The following is a 25000-nucleotide window of genomic DNA, read 5'->3' on the forward strand; positions in this document are numbered from 1 at the left end:
AATCCTAGCTACTAAGGAGGCTGAGATCTGAGGATCACTGTCCAAAGCCAGCTTGGGCAGTAAAGTCCATGAGACTCTTATCTCCAATAAACCACAGAAAACCAGAAGTAGTGATGTGGCTCAAGTGGTAGAGCACTCACCTTGAGCCGAAGCGCTGAAGGACAATGTTAAGGCCCAGAGTTCAAGCCCCACAACCGACAAAAAAAAAAAAAGAGTGGTATTAGAGCCAGGCACTGATGGTTCATGTCTGTAATCCTAGGTACTCCGGAGGATTGTGGTTTGAAGCCAGCCCAGGCAGGAAAGCGATGCTGTGTATCAAGTATTAAGTGGTAGAGTACACCAGACTTGAACACAAAGAGGCTCAGGGCCAGTGCCTAGGCCCTGAGTTCAAGGCCTAGGACTAGCACCCAAAAAAATAGTGGTATTTGTTGTGTGTTCTTTTTGTTGTTTTGGGGTTTTTTTGTAGAAGAAAAGACATTTGTTTCTTTTCCTAATTTATTGAGCATAGTTATCATGCAGAAGTACATTTTAACTGGGTATCTGTGTCTTACTTCTGTCCTGGCTACTCAGGAGGCTAATATATGAGGATCATGGTTCAAAGCCAGCCTGATCAGGAAAGTCTGTGTGACTTTTTATTTTTTATTTTATTGTGAAAATACTGTACAGAGGGGTTACAATTACATGGGCTGTGAGACTTTTTATCTTCAATTAACCACCAGAAAATTGCAAGTGGAACTGTGGTTCAAAGTGGTAGAGCATTAGCCTTTAGTGAAAAAGCTCAGGGACAGCCTCAGGCTGAGTTCAGGCCCCAACAAACAACAAAAAGTACATTATTTTAGATGATCATGCGTTTTTGTTCTTCATTGTTTAATATGGTTTACAATATTAGGACTAATGTATCTTTCAAGCTATGCTAGATCCCTTGTACTTCCTTATCTTTAGAATATTTCCTGTGTCTCAGGTGGTAGAGTACCAGCTGTGAACAAGCAAGCCAAATGAGCACCAAGTCCTGAGTTCATACCTCCTATTAGGAAGGAAGGGAAGAAGGAGAGGAGGACAGTATCTCTTGTCTATAATCCTATCTATTCAGAATGGTGAGATTTTAGGATTGTGGTTCAAAGTTGGCATAGGCAGACATCTGAAAAACTCTATCTTCAGTTAACTAGTAAAAAGTTGGAACTGAAAGTGCAGTTCAGGTGGTAGAGAACCATTTGTGAGGGGAGAAAAAACTTGCACAAAAGTGCAAGGCCTGGAGTTCTCTCTCTGTCTTTCCTAAATGAGGCTTCTTCTTGGCTCTTTCCCCTTTTCATTTAAATTCTTTCCTTTACAAGGATCATTGAACATTCTAGAAATTTGAAATTTCTTTAAATTACAAATTCTGTAACTTTCCCACAGGTGATCTTATATACTCTTATGGCTTCACATACATCATGCTGTTAACTTGTATGTCTGAATACTCTTGAGTACCAGGCCTATATATTTAACCTACTGAGAAACTCTTACTGTCTATATTATGCTCAAATGAATTATTCTTCCAACTATGCCTCCTTTAATTTTCTGTATCTCCAAGAAGGCACCAATAAGTTTTATATATTTTATTCTCTTACTATTGCTGTGGTCAGTAAGTCCTATCTATTTTATACCCAGTGAAAGAATTTACTTTCTACATTGCAAGGTCTAATTTTATTGTTGTTTTTCCCCAAGACTACTAAATTCCTTTATGTTCTGCTAGTCTAAATATATATTTCTAATGTCATATTCATTGTACTGTATTTAATCAAACATTTTTATCTCCATATCCTCCTCTGCACCATAAGTTACTTTGAGGGTAGGGATAAGATTACTAAGGAGTTTACCACATTTGGCTTTTTTTTTTTTTTTTTTGGAGACAGGGTCTCCCTATGTAGTCCAGGCTAGCCTTGAACTGAAAATCCTCCTGTTTCTAGCTCCATAGGTCTGGGATTATAGGCCTTCATGTGCCTTTTAACTTGGATATTTAATCTTGAGTAGTTTGTATGTGTTTGTATGTATATTATGTTGTGCTTAAACTCAGCATCTTATACTAGACAAGTACTCTTGATGCTTAACTATGTTCCCAACTCCTGAGTAGAGTGGGAAGAAGAAACTAAAAGTTCAGCACTAGTGGTGGGAATTATTTGGAGTCTAAAGTTCTGTAGAGATAGAGTAGTAAATGGAAAAGTACGTTGGAAAAGATTGATAGTTTTGTAAGAAATTAAAAGTAGCTGGCGTGGTTGATGCATACCTGTAAGACCAGAAATCACAGCACCCAGGAGGCTGAGATAGGAGAATCATAAGTTCAAAACCAGCTTGAGCTACATTATACAATTACATTTCAAAAATAAAGAAAGACAAGGTACTGATGATTCCTGCCTATAATCCTAGCTACTCAGGAGGTTGAGATCGAAAGATCATAGTTCGAATCTAGCCTGGGTAGGAAAGTCTGTGAGACTCCTATCTCCAATTACCCACCAAAACAGCTGGAAGTAGAGCTGTGGTTCAAGTGGTAGAGTACTGGCTCAGGGACAGAGTGTAGTTCCTGAGTTCAAGCCCCAGAACTGCCAACACACCTCCCCCTCCAAGAAAATGAAAAGCTAACATACTACTTTTTTTTTCAGCTGAGTGTGCGAGGAAAGAACAAAAAAGAAAAACTTGAGGATTTCTTTAAAAACATGGTTAAATCAGCAGATGGAGTAATTGTTTCAGGTGTAAAGGTAGGATTTTTAATTTTATTAACATTGTCATTAGTTGAGAATTTACCTTTACAAAGGTCATAGATTGAGCTATCAGGTATTTAAAATCAACCAAAAGAAAAGTTTGAACAGTAGAACCCTAAGGCCTGGAAAACGTTCCTTCTTGTTCCTATTTCTCTTTTATCTAGGTTCTGTCTCCAAAGATTAGAAGTTTCCAGTCTAAGGGAATTTTCCTATCTATAGCTTAAGCCTCTTCCTTCCAAACCTGATTATTCCAGATATCTAGACCCCCATATTTCCCTGTCCAAATCCCAAGCCTCCTTCCACATCTGGCATGGACCTCTTCCCTTACTGTGTTCCTGTAGATAGTCAGGAACTGACCATGGGATGCTGGGTAGATGAAAAGGCAGGATAGAGACAGTGTGAAGGATGAAATGTCTAACCACATGCACTCTAGGTCCTGAGTGTTGGGTAGACAGCTTTAGAGTGGGACAAGAAGAGGAACTACCTCTATTTCTATTTTAGCTCTCAACCTAGCCCTGCAAATGTTAAGGGCTCAGGTTCATATCTGGAGTTAGAAGACCTCAGTTAAGGTTTGATGATCTCTTCTAGCTCTGTAATCTTGGGGAAAGTTTCTCTGAATCTCAACTTTTCCATTTTCACATTGGGATTAATACCACCTAGCTGGAAAGATTAAATGAGCTAATGCATGAGACAGTTATTTACCTACTAAAATAACACATACATTTTTCTTAATGTTTTAAAAATGGTAAAAAGGATTTATCTGAAAACTCTTACCAGTAAAATATGAGAAAAATGTTGAATATTACATTATCAGGCAATAGTAAGGAAGACTAATGATGAAGATTAATGATGCCGCTTTGTTATTGACTGTTTATGTGTATATGTGTTTACAATTAAAGTTAACTGTATAATACTATTTTTGTATTTCTACTTAGACTTTCCAGAGAAAGAGTCATTTGATTGTTGATTCCATTGACAATGCAAAGGCTGTGGGTGCTCTTTCCTAGGAAAGAGGCAACCTGCTTCCATTTTGATGTTTTTCCTTAGTGATTAAATGTAAACTACTGTTGGTTATGACTTTTATAAATGAGAACAAAGATTGATTACCACTTTAGAAAGGGAGAAACTACTATGAAAAAAATTTAATGTAGGGGCTGGGAAGGTGGCTCAATGGTAGAGCGCTTGCCTTTCATGCCTGAGGCCCTGGGTTCCATTCCTCAGCACCACATAAGCAAAAAGAAAAAAGCCGGAAGTGGTGCTGTGGCTCAAGTGGTAGAGTGCTAGCCTTGAGCTGAATTGCTGAGTGACAGTGCCCAGGCCCAGAGTTCAGGCCCCATGACCGGACTCCCCCCAAAAAATTAATGTATAAAAAAGCGGTCTTTTTTGGGGGTCAGTTGTGGGGCCTGAACTCTGGGCCTGGGCATTGTCCTTCAGCTCTTCAGCTCAAGGCTAGCATTCTTATCACTTGAGCCACAGTGCCACTTTCAGCTTTTTCTACATATGTGGTGCTGAGGAATGAATCGAACCCAGGGCCTCATGCATTCTAGGCAAGCACTCTACCACTGATCTGCCTTCCAGCCCAAAATAGCTTTTTTTTTTTTTTTTCTTTCTGGGTCCGGTTGTGGGGCCTGAACTCTGGTCCTGGAAGCTGTCCCCCAGCTCTTCAGCTCAAGGCTAGTGTTCTACCACTTGAGCCACAGCGCCACTTCCTGCTTTTTTCTTTTTGCTTATGTGGTGCTGAGGAATCGAACCCAGGGCCTCATTGCATGCAAGGCAAGCACTCTACCACTGAGCCACCTTCCCAGCCCCCAAATGGCCTTATTTTTAAAAAGCCTTATTTTTAAAAAAATTTAAGGGGTAGTGATTAATCATATCATTGCTTCTTGATAGCTAATTTGGCCAAGTTCCCCACAGCAGTCAGAAGTCTGCCTATCAGCCTTCCAATGGTGCCCATAGAATGCATATTAGACCGGGAAAAGTAGTTTTTTCACTTCTAAAGACCAGAATTTTTTTTCTTTTTTGCTTTTCTCAAAAGTGATTAATTACTCCTTCTGGTAATGTGTTTGTAGAAGCAGAGTGCAAGTAGAGATATTTCAGAATGTAGTGTGAACATGAATTTCCTTTAGTTCCAAAACCATCTATTGCTTGCTTACTTGATAGAAGTCATGTCTATAAAGTTTTTGTGTTGATGAACTTAGCATATATAGACCTTGATTTTTAGTAGAAAGCTGCACTGTTTTCCTAATGAACTTTTTATATTTATAATGGTGACAAAGTGATTTGCATACTGTACTAAAACAAATAAACGGAAAAGCTCATGTTTTCTTTTGATCCCATAGGATGTAGATGATTTCTTTGAACATGAACGAACATTTCTTTTAGAATATCATAATCGTGTTAAGGATGCATCTGCTAAATCTGATAGGATGACAAGATCTCACAAAAGTAAGATTCTTCAGTGGCTAAAGTTTGTATTTCTTAGTGGAATAATTATGAGGTTGACATGTATTTACAATTTATAAAAGCCTTTTTTTGTTTTGTTCTGTTGTCATGGGGTTTGAACTATGGGCTTGGGAGATGTCCCTGAGTTCTCCATCTCAAAGCGAGTGCTCTACTGCTTGAGCCACAGCACCACTTCTGGTTTTCTGGTTGTTTATTGGAGATGAGAGTCTCATGGACTTTCCTGCTGCGGTGCCTGGGCTGGCTTTCAACCATGATCCTCAGATTTCAGCCTTCTGACTAGCTATTGATATTAGATCAGTGGTTCTCAAATTGTGATCTATGAAACCTAAACCCAAGGGTATTTTTTTAATAGGTTATATATTGAAGAATGGTTTTAAAACTCAAGATCTTCCTGCCTTGGCTTCCCCACAGAGCCTTTTGTTTTGTTTATTTTGTTTTGTTTTTGTCGGTCATCGGGCTTGAACTCTGGGCCTGGGAACTGTCCCTGAGCTCTTCAGCTCAAAGTGAGTGCTCTACCACTTGAGCCACAGTGCCACTTCTGGTTTTCTGGTGGTTAATTGGAGATGAGAGTCTCATGGACTTTCCTGCCTGGACAGGCTTTGAACAGCTATCCTCCTGAGTAGCTAGGATTACAGGTGTGAATCATCAGCACATAGTCCCCCACAAGGCCTTTTTGAAATGAGTCTTTACCAAGTATGGTGACATGCCTGTCATCCCAGCAATTAAGGGGTTGAGTGACAGGATTGTACGTTTGAGGTCAGCCTAAGTTACACAGCACGATCTTGTCCCAAAACAAGTCTTTCAAATACAAATAATTTTTTTAAAAAGGCTCATTGAGAATCTGTGATATCAAACTTTTTATTAAAAATAGGCTGCCAGGTGCTAATGGCTCATGCCTGTAGCTGTTGTGGAGGCTGAGTCTGAGGATCTTGATTTGAAGCCAGCCCACGCTGGAATATCCATGAGAACTATTTCAATTAACCACCAGAAAACTGAAAGTGGACCTGTGGCTTAAAGTGGTAGAGTGCTAGCCTTGAGCAGAAAAGCTCGAGGATAGTACCCAGGCCCTGAGTTCAGAGCCACGACTGACAAAAATAAATAAAAATAAAAATAGCCAGGCCTTTGAGGTTGAAGGTGTGGCTTAGATGGTAGAGTGCTAGCCATTGAGCAAAAACATCAGGTACTGAGTTCAAGTTCTGGTCTTGGACCTAACCAAAAAAAAAAGAAAAGAAAAAGAGCCAGGCCCTGGAAGCTCACAAGCCAGCTGGGCAGGGAAGTCCATGATACTCTTATCTCCACTTAATTGTCATTGTCCCCTAACCTCAAAAATAGCTAGAAGTGGAGATGTAGCTCAAGTGGTAGAGTGCCAGCCTTGAGCCAAAAAGCTCAAGGACAACACCCAGGCCCTGAATTCAAGCCCTAGAATCAGCACATATGTGTGTGTGTGGTAAAATTGGAACTGTGGCTTAAGTGGTAGAGCTCTAACCTTGAAGCAAAAAAAGCTAAGGTATATAGCATCTAGGCCCTGAGTTTAAGCCCGGTACAAAAATACCAGAAAAGTCTGTGAGACTCCATCTCTAATTAACCTGGAAAAGGCTGGGCTGGAGATGTAGCTCAAGTAGTAGAGCACCAGCCAGCAGGCAGATTACACAGTCTTGAATTCAAACTCCAATACTGGGAAAAAGAACTTCCAAAAATACTATGATCCTTTTTTCTTTTCTACCATGTTGATATTTGCACTTACAATGTAAAAAAAAAAAATAAATGGATAGACTGTTGTGCCTCAGTATATAAAAATCAGGGCAGTAACACCAAACTGAACTAATAGTCACTATTTTTTTCCTACCACTACTTCTCAGTTAAAAAAAAAAAAAGACTTTTACTGAAGGTTTCTAATTGATGAAGCAGTAAAAATTGGTTATAATAAATCTCTACCCTAGAAGTCCACAAATTTTTTACTGTATATATGGAGCTGAGAAATCGAACCTAGGGCTTCATGCATGCTAGGCAAGCACTCTCCATTAAGCCACATTGCCAGCCCTATATTTAACTTATTAGGAAATTGTTAGACTTGTATCCTGCAGCTTTACTGCATTATTTATTAGTTCTGTGTTTCTTTTTTGTTGTTGTTTTGTGCTAGTACTGAAGCTTGAACTCAGGGCCTGGGTGCTGTCTGTCCATTAGCTTTTTTTGTTTTTTGGTCAGTCATAGGCTTGAACTCAGGGACTGGGTGCTGTCCTTGATCTCTTGCTCAAGGCTAGCATTCTACCACTTTAAGCTATAATGCCACTTCTGGTCTTCTGATGGTTAATTGGAGATAAGAATCTCAGGTTATAGGGCTGGGAAGGTGGCTCAGTGATAGAGTGCTTGCCTTGCATGCGTGAGGCCCTGGGTTTGATTCCCCAGCACCACATAAGCAAAAAGAAAAAAAGCCAGAAGTGGCGCTGTGCCTCAGATGGTAGAGCACTAGCCTTGAGCTGAAGAGCTGAGAGACAGCGTCCAGGCCCAGAGTTCAGGCCCCACTACCGGACCCACAAAAAAAAAAAAAAAGAATTTCAGGTTTTCCTGCTTGGGCTGGCTTTGAACTGTGATCTTCAGATATCAGCTTCCTGAGTAGCTACAGGATTACAGACTTGAGCTACCAGCACCTGTTGCTCATTAGGTTTTTTGCTCAAAGCTGGCATTTTACCACTTGAATGACAGTTCCACTTCTGTTTTTTTTAGAGGTTAATTAGAAATGAACCATAGAACTTTCTCAAAGACTTTTCTGCCTGTACTGGCTTTGAACTATGATCCTCAGATCTCAGCCTCCTAAGATTATGGGTGTAAACTGGCATCTGGTTTCCAAAGTAATTTTTACATGTCTATTATAACAATCATGTTGTTTTACAATAGTTTGTGTCATTTCTTTTGCTATTCTTTGGGTATTATAAACACGTTGCTTGCTAACGATTTTTAAATCAATGAAGAGATATATTGAATTCTTCAAACTTTCTGCCTAGGTGCTGCAGATGATTACAATAGAATTGGTTCTTCACTCTATGCTTTAGGAACTCAGGATTCTACAGATATATGCAAGTAAGGATTTTTCTTTTATTATTATTATTTTTTTGTTCCAGTGTTGGGATTTAAACTTAGGACCTTGTGCTCTCATTTGGCTTTTCCTGCTCAAGGCTAATGCTCTACCATTTGAGCCAAACTTCCACTTCTGACTTTTTGCTGGTTAATTGGAGATAAAAGTCTCATAGACTTTGCTGCCTGGGCTAGCTTTAGACCCTGATCCTATGATCCTCAGATCAGCCTTCTGAGTAGCTAGGATTAGAAAACATAAGCCACAGCACCTGGATGCAAGTAAGGATTCTTCTTAAGAACATTAACTATAAATAAAGAAGAGAAATACTTCTATTGCCATCCCAGGCACACATAATACTTACAATTTAGACAAGAATTTTGGAATATTTTTGTCAAAATATTGACTAACTGGTTTTAAATCAAGAAATAAAAATGGGTTTTAGTATGCTGGTCTCCAGTGGTTCATGCTTATAATTCTAGCTCCTCAGGAGGTTGAGAGCTGAAGATCATGATTCAGAGCCAGCCCAGGCAGGAAACTCTGAGACTTTTATCTCCAATAAATTACTTTTAAAAAAAAACTGGAAGTGGCACTGTGACTCAAGTGGTAGAGTGCTAGCCTTGAGCAAAAAAGCTCAAGAACAGTGCCCAGGCCCAGAGTTCAAGACCCAGGACCGGCAAACAAACAAAAAGGCAGGGCTTCAGTATATTTAATAATTACAATGTTTTATTGGATAAAACTGGCTAGTTTATGTACATATATGAGAATTTGCATCAGAGTGTTGTCTAGTTTATCATAAATAAAAACTTTTGGGGGGGTAGGGTGGAGTGGGGTGGTACATATTTATAATACCAGCAGTACATTAGGAAGTGGAATATTATGGGTGTGTGTGTGTGTGTGTGTGCGCGTGTGTGCATGCGTGCATGTGTGTGTGTGTGTGTGTGTGTGTGTTCCAGTCCTAAAGCTTGAACTCAAGGCCTGGGAGCTTTTTCTCTCCAGGATAGCACTCTACCACTTGAACCACAGCTCCACTTCTGGTTTGTTTTCTTCCTTTCCTTTTTCCTCTTTCCTTTCCTGGGTTAATTGGAGATAAGAATGTCTCTTGGTCTTTCCTGTTCAGGCTGGCTTCGAACTGTAATCCTCGGTCTCCTGAATAGCTAGGATTGCAGACGTGAGCCACAAATACCCAACGTTCTTTTTGTTGTTTCTTTCTTTCTTTCTTTCTTTGTACCTCAGGCTGGTCTTGAACTTGAAATCATACTGTCTCAGACTTCTAGGAGCTAGGATTATAGGTACACCACCATGTCTATCAAATTTACTTTGTGTTTGTGTGTCTGTCTGTCTGTCTGTCATGGGGCTTGAGCTCTGAGCCTGGGCGCTGTCCCTGAGCTTTTCAGCTCAAGATGAGCACTACCACTTGAGCCATAGAGCCACTTCCAGTTTTCTGGTGGTTAATTGGAGATAAGAGTGTCTCATGGACTTTCCTGCCCAGGCTGGCTTTGAATCATGTTCGCAGACCTCAGCCTCCTGAGTAGGATTACAGGCATGAGCCACCCATGCCCAGCTCAAATTGATTTTTTAAAGCAAAATTTGATGTCAGGTTTTAATTTTTTGTTGTTGTTAGTATAGGGGTTGGATTCAGGGCCTTATACATTCAAGATAGGTGTTCTACAGCTGATCCAGGCCTCTAGCCTTTTTTTTTGCACTAGTTATTTTTGAGGTAAGATATTCCTTCTTGGGCTTGCATCTGGACCAAGATCCTCCTGTTTTTCACCCTAGATAGATTAACAGGCTCAAGCTACCACATCCAGCTTTTTCCCTTGAGTTGGAATCTTTTGGAGTTTTCTGCTCAAGCAGAAAATGGTACACGTAATTCTCTTGATTTTAGCCTCCCAAGTGCCCTGCTGCTTTGTTTTTACTTTTGAAAGAAGTTATTCCTCTAGATTTTATAACTGACTGCATCCTATTGTAACCATAGGGTAATCCAGTAGAGAAGCATCCTGGAAATTGCTTAAGCATTGTCCTTAATGCTAGTTTTAATCTAACTATAGTTAGCTTTTAGTTGCTTTTATATTTTTAAAAATTGATTCATAACGAAAAAACAATCCAAATGTGTTTTGAACAACTTTTTTTTCTTTTTTTGTGCCAGTCCTAGGACTTGAACTTAGGACCTGAGTGTTCTCCCTGAGCTTTTTTGCTCAAGACTAGCTAGTGCACTACCATTTGAGCTATAGTTCCACTTCCAGCTTTTTGGTGGTTAATTGGAGATGAGTCTTACATACTTTCCTGCCTGGGCTCGCTTCAAACTGTGATTCTCACATATCAGCCTTCTCTGCACTAGGTACGATTATAGGCATGAGCCACCAGTGCTGGCTTAAACAGCTCTTAAGTGGGGAAACTTGTCAAAAGCTAAGCTTTCGAGCAAAGCAAGGTATCATAGCTTATAATAATTAACATTCTACCTTACCAAAGAATTAATTTTTATCTCTGATAAGAAGTTAACTTTACCAAGTTTTCAAAACTAAATCCAACCAAGCAAGTTTATTTTTCAATAAAACAATTCACTAAATTGCTTTTGCTTTTAACATAATTTACCTTTATCTAGTTATAATGTCATTTGTAACTATATGTTTTATGCAGTGTCTTTTAACAGTTTAGTATCAAGGATTTTTTTTTTTTTTGGTGAATTGAACCCACAGTATGGCCTCACAAAAAAGGTCAAAGTGAATTCTGAGGAATTGGTTATTTGTTTTTTTAATTTTAGAGCTTTCATTGATTTTATAATCTTTCCCACTTAAACTTTATAAGAATTCTAGGATGCATTAGCTTGAGAAACTACACTGAGATCATTATTCATTTTTGTTGTTTCCTAGAACAAAAGCATCTATATTTGGAATTTTTTTTTTTTTTTTTTTTAGGTCCGGTCGTGGGGCCTGAACTCTGGGCCTGGACGCTGTCCCTCAGCTCTTCAGCTTAAGGCTAGCGCTCTACCACTTGAGCCACAGCGCCACTTCTGGCTTTTTTCTTTATGCTTATGTGGTGCTGAGGAATCGAACCCAGGGCCTCAGGCATGCAAGGCAAGCGCTCTACCACTGAGCCACCTTCCCAGCCCCATTTGGAAATGTTTAAAGCAGTAACTATGAAAGCTGAGGATGTAGCACAGTGGAAGAGGCTTTGCCTAGTAGGCATGTGTGCCTGGTTTAAATCCCAAGCATCACAAGAAAATAAACTTGCATAAACTTCAAGAACTTCATAAACTTCATGACCATAAAATAACTAGCAAATAACTCTAAGGACTTCAAGTGTTTTTCCTTTAGAATGGCCTTTTGTCTCTTTCTGTGTATTCTCTCTGTTTCTGTAATAACACTCAAAATTATGCCAGGCGCCAGTGGCTCATGCCTGAAATCCTAGCTACTTAGGAGGCTGAGATCTGAGGATCACAGTTCAAAGCCAACCCGGGCAGGAAAGTCTGTGAAACTCTTATTTCCAATGAACCACTAGAAAACCGGAAGTGGCGCTGTGACTCAAGCGGTAGAGCGCTCACCTTGTGCTAAAGAGCTGAGGGATAGCGCCCCAGCCTAGAGTTCAAGCCCCACGACCGACCAAACAAAAAAAACCCTCAAAATTATAAGATTTACTTAGTATATATTATATATGTGATTTTTTGGTTGATCGTGGGACTTGAACTCAAGGTTTGGGTGCTGTCCTTGAACTTTTTTGCTCAAGGTTGGTGCTCTACCACTTTGAGCCACAGCGCCACTTCTGGTTTTCTGGTGGTTAATTGAAGTTAAGAGTCTCAGACTAGCCGGGCGCTGGTGGCTCACGCCTGTAATCCTAGCTACTCAGGAGGCTGAGATCTGAGGATCGCGGTTCAAAGCCAGCCTGGGCAGGAGAGACTGTGAGACTCCTATCTCCAATAAACCACCAGAAAATCGGAAGTGGTGCTGTAGCTCAAGTGGTAGAGCGCTCACCTTGAGCTGAAGAGCTGAGGGACAGCGCCCAGGTCCAGAGTTCAAGCCCCACGACCAATAAAAAAAAAAAAGAGTCTCAGACTTTCCTGCCTGGGCTAGCTTCCAACTGCAATCCTCAGATATCAGATCTCAGCCTCCTCAGTAGAAAAGATTACAGGCATGAGCCACCGGCTCCTGACTATATGTCATATATTAAGGAAGAAGAATATTAAGTGACTTTTTTTTGTCCGTCATGAGGCTTGAACTCTGGGCCTGAACGCTGTCCCTCAGCTCTTTAGCTCAAGGTGAACACTCTACCACTTATGCCACAGTGCCACTTTTGGTTTTCTGGTGGCTAATTGGAGTCTCTCAGACTTTCCTGTCTGGGCTGGCTTTGAACTGCGATCCTCAGATCTCAGCCTCCTGAGTAGCTACGATTATAGGTGTGAACCTCTAATGCCCAGCCTAAATTGACTTTTTAAGTTTAATGTTTAGCTTAAAATGTCAGTCAATATAAATCAGAGCGAATCTGTGAAAGATTTCAGGTAATCTGTTTTGTGGTTGTAAGTATACAGAGATCTTTGTTGAACTGAATGAAGTCTTTCATTAATAAAAACCACTGAATTTTTTTTATGTAATGAAACAAGGATTTCCATTATTAATATAGCTTGAGAGCATGTTCACTGACTAGTTAAAATCAAAACTTTAAATATAGTTTCTAATGAAAATATTTTTACCTTCCAGGTTTTTCCTCAAAGTTTCAGAACTGTTTGATAAAACAAGAGTAAGTACTTAAATCTAGCAATATGGTATATAACGTTGTATTTATAGTTAATAATAGTGTATTTTATACTTACAATGTGAAAAGGAGGGCTGGTGGCTGGGAAAGTGACTTAGTAGTAGAGTGCTTGCCTTGCATGCAAGAAGCCCTGGGTTCAAGTCCTCAGAACTACATACACAGAAAAAGCTGGAAGTGGTGCTGTGGCTCAAGTGGTAGAGTGCTAGCTAGCCTTAAGCAAAAGAAGTTCAGGAACAGTGCCCAGGACTGGTCCAGCGCTGGGAGGTGTAGCTTAAATGGTAGACTGTGCAAAGATTCATATTCTTGGTTGAAAAACATTCACCATGGGCTGGGAATGTGGCTTAGTGGTAGAGTGCTTACCTAGCATGCAAGAAGCCCTGGGTTCAAGTCCTCAGAACTACATACACAGAAAAAACTGGAAGAAGCTCTGTGGCTCAAGTGGTGGGAGAATACTAACCATGAGTAAAAGAAGGTAAGGGACAATGCCCAGGACTGAGTTCAAACCCCAGGACTGGTGAAAAAAAGCAAACAGACAAACCCATTCAACATACTAGCTGCTGGTTGCTCACTCCTATAATCCTAGCCACTCAGAAGGCTAACATCTGAGGATTGTGGTTCAAAGATAGCTTTTAAAGCCTGTGAGTCTCTTTATCTCTAATTATCCAGCAAAATACCAGAAGTGGAGCTGTGGCTCAAGTGGTAGAGCACCAGCCTTGAGCAAAAGAAGCTCAGGGACAGTGCCCAGACCCTAAGTTCAAGCCCCAGGGGCAGCAAAAAAAAAAAGAAAGAAAAAAGCTATTCAAACTATAATATAACTGCTGATTTAATACTCAGCTTTCTCCCCTTTTTTTAGAAAATAGAAGCACGAGTATCTGCTGATGAGGACCTCAAACTTTCTGATCTCTTAAAATATTACTTAAGAGAATCTCAAGCAGCTAAGGTAACTTCATTGTTCATAGAACTATTTGGACTGATTTTTTTAAGGAATGTCTTACCTAGGAGTTAAATTTTATTTTCAAGCCATACATGGGTGGTTCATGCCTATAATCCTATAATTCAGGAGGCTGAGGCAGGACAATTTTGAGTTTGACTCTAGCCCAGCAACATAACAAGACCCAATCTCAAAAAATAAAACAAATTATATTGAAAAGTGTGAAGGTTTTTCCCTTCTTTTAGAAATTGTAGATTAGGGAACCCCACACAAAAGTGTGCTCTATAAACCTCCAATACAGCATATCTAGAATTTTTTTTTTTTTTTCGTTCCGGTAGTAAGGTCTGAACTCTGGGCCTGGGCGCTGTCCCTCAGCTCTTCAGCTCAAGGCTAGTGCTCTACCACTTGAGCCACAGTGCCACTTCTGGCTTTTTTTTGCTTATATGGTGCTGAGGGATCGAAGCCAAGGCCTCATGCATGCGAAGCAAGCACTCTACCACTGAGCCACCTTCCCAGCTCTAAGGGTTCTTAAATAGCAGTCTTATATATATCTTATAAACATTTTTGTGTCTTTTTTTTTGGGGGGGGTCCAGTTGTGGGGCCTGAACTCTGGGCCTAGGCACTGTCCCTCAGCTCTTCAGCTCAAGGCTAGCGCTCTACCACTTGAGCCACAGCGCCACTTCCAGCTTTTTTCTTTTTGCTTATATGGCGCTGAGGAATGGAACCCAGGGCCTCAGGCATGCAAGGCAAGCGCTCTACCACTGAGCCACCTTCCTAGCCCCTATTTTTGTGTCTTATAAATATTTTCCCCCACTCTGTGAGTTGTCTCCTTAACAGTGTCTTTAGCAGAAAAAGCTTTATTTTTTTTTTTATCTTGGGTGCTAGAGATTGAACTTAGAAAAGTATAAATTCTACCAGGGAGCTATGCCCTTAGACTGGAAGTTTTTAGTTATAAAGAAGTCTGTTTTGGGGCTGGGAATGTGGCTTAGTGGTAGAGTGCTTGCTTGCCTTGTATGCATGAAGTCCTGGGTTCAGTTCCTCAGTACCACATACACAGAAAAGGATTGATGTTGTGGCTCAAGTGGTAGAGTGCTAGCCTTGAGCAAAAGAAGCTCAGGGACAATGCCCAGGCCCTGAATTCAAGCGCCAGCACTGGCAAAAAAAAAAATCTGTTTTGGCTGGATGCCTGTGGCCCATGCCTGTAATTCTAGCTACTCAGGAGGCTGAGATCTGAGGATGGAAGTTTGAAGCCATCTGGAGCAGAAGAGTCTATGAGATTGTTATATCTAATTAACCACCAGAAAACTGGGAAGTGAGCTGTAGCTCAGAGTGGTAGAGTGCTAGCCTTGAGCCAAAAACAAAAGCTCACAGATAGCACTCAGGCCCTCAATTCAAGCCTTACAGCCAACAACAAAAATGTCTATTTTGCCTTTTACATGTAGGCTTATATTCCAGTTTTGATTAATTTTTGTGAAAGGTAGATTCAGTTGTTATGTCTATTTTAGCATGCGGATTTATATTCCAGAACTGTCTTTGTTCTATTGTACTGCCTTTGCTCCTTTGTGAAACACCAATTGGCTGTATTTGTATAGGCCCATTTCTGGGCTTTTTATTATGTCCATTAATCTTGATACCAAGCTGTCTGAACTACTGTTGCTTTTTAAAGTAAGTCTTTTTTTTTTTTTTTTAAAGTAAGTCTTAAAATTAAGTTGGATTGTGGGCCAGGCACTGTTGGCTCATGCCTGTAATCCTAACTACTCAGGAGGCTGAGATCTGCAGATAGCAGTTCAAAGCCAGCCCAGGCAGGAAAGTCTTATCTCCAATAAACCACCAGAATAATCGAAGTGGCATTGTGGCCCAAGTGGTAGAGCACTTGCCTTGAGCTAAAGAGCTTAGCTGAGGGACAGTGCCCAGGCCAAGTTCAAACCCCATGACCAACAACAACAAAAAAAGTTGGATTGTAACAGTCTTCCAACTTCGTTCTTCCAGTAATCTTTCTACTTAAACCTTAGAGCCAGTTTGTTGGTAGCCACAAAGTAACTTACTGGGATTCTGATTAGGATTACACTGAGTCTATAAATCAAATTGGAAAGAACTGAGATTTTGAATTGGGCTTGGGCAAAGTTAGCTTGAGGCTCTTTCTGAAAACAAACTAAAAGCAAGAAGACTGGGCTGGGAATGTGGTTTGGTGGTAGAGTGCTTACCTGGCATTCATGAAGCCCTGGGTTTGATTCCTTAGTACCACATGAACAGAAAAAGCCAGAAGTGGTGCTGTGGCTCAAGTGGCTCAAGCTTCGGGGACAGTGTCCAGGTCCTGAGTTTCCCAGGACTGCCAAAAAAAAAAAAAAGCAAGAAGACCTGAGGCATGATAACTGAGAGGGTACTATCCTAGCATGTGCAAGGCCCTGGGTTCAATCCCTAGTTCTACAAAACAAAAAGTACTGACATTTTGAATATTGAATTATATCTTCCTATCCATTAATGTGGAAGATATCTATTTACTAACTCATTAATTTCTTTTATCAGAAACTTAAAGTCTTTATATTTAGTAGTCTTTTGGTAGGTTCATATCTTCAGTATTTGATTTTGAGACATGTAACATAAATGATATTAAAAACTTTTAAAGCCAGGCGCCAGTGGCTCACACCTGTAATCCTAGCTGCTCAGGAGGAGGCGGAGATCTGAGGATCGCAATTCAAAGCTAGCCTGGGCAGGAAAGACCGTGAGACTCCTATCTCCAGTAAACCACTAGAAAACTGGAAGTGGTGCTGTAGCCCAAGTGGTAGAGTGCTCGCCTTGAGCTGAACTGCTGAGGGACAGTGCCCAAGCCCAAAGTTCAAGCCCCACGACCAACAAAAAAAAAAAACTTTTAAGATTTTGCTTTTTCATGTCTAATGAATAAGAAAGTTACATTGTATTAACCTTGTATCCTTCAATCTTGTTATAATTTATTGGTTCCAGGAATTTTTTTTATCATTTACTTCAGATTTTTTGTGTAAAACATCACATCACCTGTGGAAAATGACAGTTATTTTTTCCTTACTAATCTGTATGTCTTTTATTTCCTTTTCTTACTGTATTAACTAGAGCCCCTAGTGCCATATTGACAAAAAAAGGAGTATGATAGGAGACATGGGATAAAAGATCTTCTTTTGTATGTGATTTGAGTGGAAAACTTTTCCACTTTTCTCCCATGTAGTAAAAAGTAATTTTTTTGGAGACACTCTTTACCAGGTTAAGGAAATTCCTTTCTTTTTCTAATTTGTTAAGATAGTTGGTCAAGATTTCTGTAGGTGGTTTTGATTATTGTGTTGTCTGGTTGGTTTGTTTTGCTTTGGTGTTCTGAGACAGAATCTTGCTGTTAGCTCTGGCTGGCCTTTTACTAACTCTAGCCCAGCCTGACCTCAAACTTACTGGGAGCTGAGATTACAGGCATGAGCCATCATTCCTGGCTAATAAAAACTGTTACTTTAAAAAAAGAAAAAGCCGGGCGCCAATGGCTCACGCCTATAATCCTAGCTACTCAGGAGGCTGAGATCTGAGGATCATGGTTCAAAGCCAGCCCGGGCAGGAAAGTCTGTGAAACTCTTATCTCCAATAAACTACCAGAAAACCGGAAGTGGCGCTGTAGCTCAAGTGATAGAGCCGCCTTGAGCTGAAGAGATGACGGACAGCGCCCAGGCCCAGAGCCCCATGACCGACCAAAAAGAAAGAAAAGTGAAATGTGGTGGCACATGTCTCTAGTGGTAGCTAGTCAGGAGGCAGAGATAGAAGGAACAATGTCTGAGGTTGGTCTTGGGCAAAAAGATCTGAAAAAAAAAAAGCAAAAAGTACTGTGCTCAAGTAAACAGTGCCTGTCCAGCAAGGGCAAGGCCCTGAGTTCAAACCTCAGTGCTGCCAAAACAGTAAAAAAGTTTACAGCTTAATGGGACAGCTCAAGGCCTTGGGTTCAGTTTTCAGAAATAAAAGAAAAAAAGAAAAATCTACTAACTAGAATGTAGTATTCACTGTGTGTTACCCCTGATGCTTGCTGGTGGTTGTGGAGATAGAAACATGCAATTTGTATTGTGAAACTTTCTGTGTTACAGGACCTCCTCTATAGACGGTCTAGGTCTTTAGTGGATTATGAAAATGCTAATAAAGCACTGGATAAGGCAAGAGCCAAGAATAAAGATGTTCTGCAGGCTGAAACTTCTCAACAATTATGTTGTCAGAAGTTTGAAAAAATATCTGAATCTGCAAAACAAGGTACTGTTATATGTTATCCTTTAAACATGTTTCATGATTATGTAAAACAGCTCTAATTTGGTTGTTATTATTCACAGAACTTATAGATTTTAAGACAAGAAGAGTTGCAGCATTCAGAAAAAATTTAGTGGAACTTGCAGAATTAGAACTGAAGCATGCAAAGGTACTGTATTGAAAACTCAATAGTTTGTGACATATATTACAAAAAATAAGAAAAACAGATTTTCAGGCTGGGAAGGTGGCTCAGTGGTAGAGTGCTTGCCTCACATGCATGAGGCCCTGGGTTCGATTCCTCAATAAACAGAAAAGACTGGAAGTGGTGCTATGGGTCAAGTGCTAGAGAGCTAGCCTTGAGCTGAAGAGCTGAGGGACAACGCCCAGGCCCAGAGTTCAAGCTCCACAACTGACAGAAAAAAAGAAAAGAAAAACAGATTTTCAAAAATCAGGTCAGGTTATGAAATGGATAATAATCCTTCAGTGACAGTGCGCCTTCAGCAGGGCTATTTAGGTACTAGGGATTGAACTCAGGGCCTTCATGCATGCTAGGCCGCCACTTTACACTCAGCCACAGTCCCCACCCAACGGAATTATTCTCATTTGGGAGTTACATTGTTTCACTGCTTCAAAATGGTTGGTTTTAATAAACAAAGGCCTCCCTCTATGATCTGTACAGTAAGCCTTAAGGTAATTTAAAGTAATTTTAGTTGAGAAATGTTTTATTTTTAATTAATATTTTTGCGCCAGTATGGGGGCTTGAACTCAGGACCTTGTGCTTTCCCTTGACTTTTTGTTCAAGGAAAGCTGTCTACTGCTTGAGCCATACCTTCACTTCCTGGCCTTTTGGTGGTTAATTGGAAGTAAGAGTCTCATGGACTTTTCTGCCTAAGCTAGCTATAACCAAATTCCTCAGATCTCAGTCTCATGAGTAGCTAGGATTATAGCCATGAGTTACTAGCACCTAGTTTAAGGAAGATTTTTTTAAAGATTATTTAAGCAAGGGTAATATCCATAGTGTAATCCCTAATGTCTCTAGTGGTAATAACTGAAAGAATTTAGTGTCTAATGGAAAACCCAGTATCATTAGTCCCTATCACCACAAAAATAAAGCAAATATTTTTTACTAATTTTTTTTCCTTAATCATCATAATCTCAGCACTGAGAGACTGAGGCAAGAGGATCTTTTTGTTGGTTTGTTTTTTGGTGCTCTGACAGTTGAGCCACAGATTCACTTCCAGATTTTTTTTTTTTTGTAGTTTATTGGAAATAAGAGTGTCATGTACTTTCCAGGCTGGGCTGACTTTAAACCTTGGAACCTTAGATCTCAGCCTCCTGAGTAGCTAAGATTACTGGTGTGAACCACCAACACCCAGCCCACACAGGAAAATCTTGAGTTTGAGGTCTGTCTGAGCTATATAGTGAGACCTTGTCTTTAAAGAGAAATTTAAAAAAAAAAATCATTTAAAATTTCATCTTAAAGCCAAGAGCCTCTAATCCTATCTATTCAGGAAGCTGAGGTCTAAGGAATGTAGTTGAAAGCCAGCCAAGGCAGAAAAGTCACTGAGACTCTCTTGTTGTTGTGTTGTTGTTTCTCCAATTAACCACCAGAAAACTGGAAGTGGCGCTGTGGCTCAAGTGGTAGAGCACTTGCCTTGAGCTGAAGAGCTCAGGGACAGTGCCCAAGCCCAGAGTTCAAGCCCCATGATGGACCAAAAAAAAAAAAAAAAAAATGGGAGAGGATGGTGGGCACCAATGGCTCAACCTGTAATCCTAGTTCTTCAGGAGGGTGAGATCTGATTCAAAGCCAGCCCAGGCTAAAAAGTTCCTGAGATTCTTATCTCCAATTAAGCATCAAAGAAGTCAAATGTAGAAATAGCTCTAGTGGTAGAGTGCTAGCCTTTGAGCAAAAAGAGCGCAGGGATAGGATGTTTGGGCCCTGGATTCAAGCTCCACCCAAATCAAACACACACAATAATAGTAATAAAGAATGGGAGAGGTTGGTAGGGTAAATTTTATACATGTATGGAAATGTCACAATGAAACTGCCCTTGCACAACTTAAATATGCTAATTAAAATCTTTTTTTAGCTTGGTGCCCATGACGCACACCCTATAATCCTAGCTACTCAGGGTACTGAGTTCTGAGGATCACAGTGCCATGCCATCCGGGGCTGGAAAGTCTGTGAGATTCTTACTACCAGTTTACCAGAAAACTAGTATTAGAGCTGTGACTTAAAGTAGTAAAGTGCTAGCCTTGACCAAAAAAATTTCAGGGGCAGTGCTCAGGCAAGACCCAACCAAACCAACAAGAATAAATAAATTGCAAAAACGTAAGATAAAATAAAATAAGACATTTTAGGGCTAGGGGATTGACCGAAGTGATGAGTGTCTGCCTTACAAGCCCGCAAAGCTCTAAGTTCTAACCCCAGTGCTGCAAAAAAAAAAAGAAAAAGAAAGTATCATTTAACAAAAAATTTACCTCAGGCCTATAATCCTAGCTACTCAGGTGGCTGAGATATGAGGGTTCAAAGCCAACACAGGCAAATAGACCTAAGAAACTTTTATCTCCAGTTAGCCAGCAAAAAGCTAGAACTGGAATTGTGGCTTAAGTGGTAGAACACCAGTTGTGAGAGTGAAGTGTGAGGGTCTGAATTCAAGCCCTAGTACTGGCACAATGTATATGTGTGTGTAAATGTACATATATATTTTTCTCTTGTCAAAAGTACAAAAAATAATAACCAATTTAACATTTACTGTCTTTAGTCAAGACTAAAAATGAATTCAAATTTCTCCAAACTAAGTATTAAGGAAATTAAACTTTTAGAGACAGAGAAAGGAATATTTTGTGTTCAAGACCAGTGTAGTCTACAGACAAGAGTAATACCCTGTCGCAAAAGAAATAAAATGCAAAACCAAACAAAACTATAAGTTATTTATGGTTAGCACTTTTACTCTTAAATTTACTAGAAGTAAAAATTCATTATGGTTTGGTACAAGCCAGATCTGGCTACTCAGAAGGCTGAGATCTGAGGATTGTAGTTCAAAGCAAGCCTGGACTAGAAAATCCATGAGACTCTAATCTCCAGTTAACCATAAAAAACAAAAGGCTGGAAGTGGAGTTATGGCTTAAGTGGTAGAACACCAGGCTTGAGCAAAAAAGCTCAGGACAGCCCCCAGGCCCTGGCACCAAAAGAACAACAAAAAGTCTTTGGCACAACCCATAATGAGCACATATCTACATCAATGATCAGGTCTAAAATAACAAAAGTCAGTTTAATTCCTCTTTATAGCTTCACCCCTCAGATAATTAATTACAACAGAAAACATGTTTCATGTCACACATTCCCCAGCAAACTTGTTTAAAATAATGTTATCCTTACTGGGTGCTAGTGGCTTATGCCTGACTGTAAATATACAAAAATTCTTAGTGTCAAAGCTGGGTATGGTGGTTCACGCCTGTAATCCTAGCTACTCAGGAGCCTGAGATCTGAGGATGGCGGTTCAAAGCCAGCATGGGCAGGAAAAGCCATGAGACTCTTATCACCAATAAACCACCAGAAAACCCAAAGTGGTGCTGTGGCTCAAGCGGTAGAACACTCACTTTGAACTGGAGAGCACAGGACAGTGCCAAGCCCAGAGTTCAAGCCCCACGACCCACCAAAAAAAAAAAAAAGTCTCATGGACTTTACTGCTTAGGCTGGCTTTGAACTGTGATCCTCATATCTTAGCCTCCTTAGTAGCTTGGATTACAGGTGTGAGCCACTGGGGCCCAGCCATACAATACATCTTGATCGATATCATCCCTTTTGTCATTCTGCTCAGTGCCTCCCAACCTCATCCCTTCCTTCAATTTTCTTAATTTTGTAGAATATGCATTGAATATTATGGCTGTATTCTCCTTCTCCTTCCTCTCCTTATTTAATCTAGCCTTTTTTGTTTTTTTGGGTCCGGTCATGGGGCCTGAACTCTGGGCCTGGGCGCTGTCCCTCAGCTCTTCAGCTCAAGGATAGCACTCTACCACTTGAGCCACAGCGCTACTTCCGGCTTTTTTCTTTTTGCTTATGTGGTGCTGAGGACTCAAACCCAGGGCTTCATGCATGCAAAGTAAGCACTCTACCACTGAGCTACCTTCCCAGCCCCAAAGTATTGATTTTTGAGATAGGATCTATGTAACCTAGGCTGGCCTCAAACTCTCTCTCTCTCCTTTTTTTTTTTTTTTTGGCAGACCTGGGGTTTGAATTCTAGATCTAGGCACTGTCCCTGAGCTGCTTTTGTTCAAGGCTAGCACTCTACCACTTGAGCCATGCCAATCCTAGTTTTTTCTGTGTATGTGGTACTGAGGAATTGAACCCAGGGCTTCATGCTAGACAAGCACTCTACCACTAAGCTACATTCCTAGCCCAGCCTCAAACTCTTAAGCCTTCTGCCTCTACCTCCTTAATGCTGAGATAATAGGGAGTATGCCCCCACACCTGGGTTATATTGTATATGTATATGTATTTTTAAATTTTTATATTATTATAAAGGTGATACACAGAGTGCTTATAATTAGGCAAAAAGAAAACAGTACAACAAAGAAAAAAGCTTCTTGCCTCTATTTCCTAGAATTCATTTTGATAAGTATTATTTTCTATGATTAGATGCACACAGGTATTGTGCCTTTCTGTTCTTCTCCTAAGAGTATCCTTTGGTCTCACTGTGGGTGAATGCCTAGAGTCCTGTATAATTTTATCATGTCCCAGTGTATTTTAGATCTAGCTTCTGCATATGAGAGAAAACACGCACCATGTATTTTCAGTAAGGCTTTTCTAAACTATTTGAACTAAACAAAATTGATAACATTTGTTTCTACCTTTTTAGGGTAACCTCCAGTTGCTACAGAATTGCCTGGCAGTGTTAAATGGAGACACATAAGCCATATTCCACCTTCCCGTTAAAAAGGGCTGCCTTCCTTCAGATCTTACTTTTGTTCTCTGAATGACATAAAGCATTTATGCTCACTGGAAACAACAGCAACGAACCAGTTGACACAGTGTATAACTCTTCTTTTTCTGGGAAACAGTGGAGCAGCACGGTGACAGGCAGTGCGGGCTGTGAGTGTGATGCTGCACTGTGCTCCTCTGGACAGTGGTTGCCCATTGTGCACTTGTCCTGCTCAGAAGCCCAAAGTTCAGTCTTTTTAGTAGCCTCTAACTGTGTTTATTTTATAAATAGTAATCCTTATGGCTGCCAATCTCATTTACTTTTAAGAGTAATCTTTGAAATTTAACCTTTTCAGAATACATTGTTCAAACAAGATAAAGATTGCCTTTCTTGAATTTTTTTTATTTTGTTTTTTAAAAAATACATACAACTAGTTCTTTTATGTATCCTTGTAAAGCATCTTAATCAGACTTACTTTTAATTAATCAACATTGAAGTTTGGGGCCAGACTTTCTGTAATCTTTCTAAGTATGATTCATAAAGAAAAGCAAATGCATTAGTATGTTTGCCTTAAACTTGTAGACTAAACCAACTATTGTAACATAACCAGCGACAACAGCGATTGTTTTAAACTCTGTGGTCATTTTATCACTCTAAATTTTGGAGTAGCTGTAATAAATTACTCCATTGTTATGCTTTATAGTGCAGGTCTTAGTTTTTCTTAATTTCTTTTAAAATTGAATATTGAACCAAGTCCAACAACCCTTTACAGAAGAGTGAAGTGTTTCTCTGTGTGCAGTTCATGGAAGTGGAATTGGACAGAGGGAGAGGTCTGTTAAAAGGAATAGCTCTTGTCTGTGAGGAAAAAAAGAATATTTGGGATGAAAGTTTGTATGCAAATGGAATGCTAATTGCCATTAGCTATACTACAAATATTATTGGCCTTTCTTAATGTGGATGAACATAACTGTCATTCCTTGTTGAAAGTGAAACTGAGTGAGTGCTTGGACTTTTTCCACTGTCTTTTTCTAGCTTTCCTCCTTTTTAGAAACCACAGGGATTTGGACTGATCACCCCTTGGATGGGTTTCTAGTTTGTTTACATTTTCTCACCCTGTTCTGAAGAAGGCCTGGTCTGTGCGATAGCCTGTCAGGACTATTCCAGCCTTTCTCAGCATGTGCTCTTGCCTCACTCATGTGCTGGTTAATGTCTCTAACTCACATGTTCCCAATGCCATTTGAACTGTTGGTTTTTCTGTTGTTGTCTGAGCGATTTGTGTGTTTTGTCCTTCATGTAACCTTCCCTGGTCAGAATACACCCATGCAACGTCCACTAGTGTGTGAACAGGACCAAGAGCCTAAGCTTTTGGATTCAGGTCCAGCCCTTCAGCAGCTGCCCTTGTAGCCTCTAACAGGTTTGGGCAGATTCACTTGACTTCTGCCTCAGTTCTCTACTACAAAGGACATGTTGACCTACCTCACAGGGGTGTTGTGAGGATTAATAAATGTTGGTACCATGCTTTGGAAATGTGAATATGATGTGTAAACGATAAGCAGTGGCAAATACAGATCCAAAAGCTACATATTTCACTTATCCATTGGCTATTCTGTACTTAACAAAGCACAGAATTCTTTTGGGAAAGTTTCCTGTTGTTCCTGGTTCATATCTTCAGCAAGTCTGTCATGGAGATAGAGGTAGACTAGCAGTAAGCAGTACACACTAGTGTTTGTGTGGGAAGTTGATGGGTTGATGACATAGTAGGTAAGGCCTTTCCACTAACAAAATCTGCATATGAAGTAAAATATGTATATTGCCAGGCACTGGCAATTAATTCACAACGAATCCTAGCTACTGGGAAGGCTGAGATTCTGAAGATTGTGTTTTG

General features: G+C 40.2%; 1 protein-coding gene across 3 annotated transcripts in view; it reads left to right on the forward strand.

Moving 5' to 3' along the window:
* The window catches only part of Snx6 (sorting nexin 6), a 53547-nt gene extending 28905 nt beyond the window's left edge, over window positions 1-24642 (forward strand). For 2 of the 3 annotated variants that reach the window (XM_013012308.1, XM_013012307.1), the window contains exons 7-14: window positions 2637-2732; window positions 5075-5180; window positions 8201-8276; window positions 12963-13002; window positions 13871-13957; window positions 18037-18196; window positions 18274-18359; window positions 23053-24642. In XM_013012308.1, coding sequence (XP_012867762.1) covers window positions 2637-2732; window positions 5075-5180; window positions 8201-8276; window positions 12963-13002; window positions 13871-13957; window positions 18037-18196; window positions 18274-18359; window positions 23053-23106 — 705 coding nt within the window. In that variant the 3' untranslated portion in view covers window positions 23107-24642. The remainder of the gene's footprint in view (window positions 1-2636; window positions 2733-5074; window positions 5181-8200; window positions 8277-12962; window positions 13003-13870; window positions 13958-18036; window positions 18197-18273; window positions 18360-23052) is intronic. The other variant, XM_013012309.1, reaches the window with a different exon arrangement.
* The last annotated feature ends 358 nt before the right edge of the window (window positions 24643-25000 follow it).

This window comes from Dipodomys ordii, unplaced genomic scaffold, assembly GCF_000151885.1.
Source record: "Dipodomys ordii isolate 6190 unplaced genomic scaffold, Dord_2.0 Scaffold16, whole genome shotgun sequence".
NCBI classification, from domain to species: Eukaryota; Metazoa; Chordata; class Mammalia; order Rodentia; family Heteromyidae; genus Dipodomys; species Dipodomys ordii.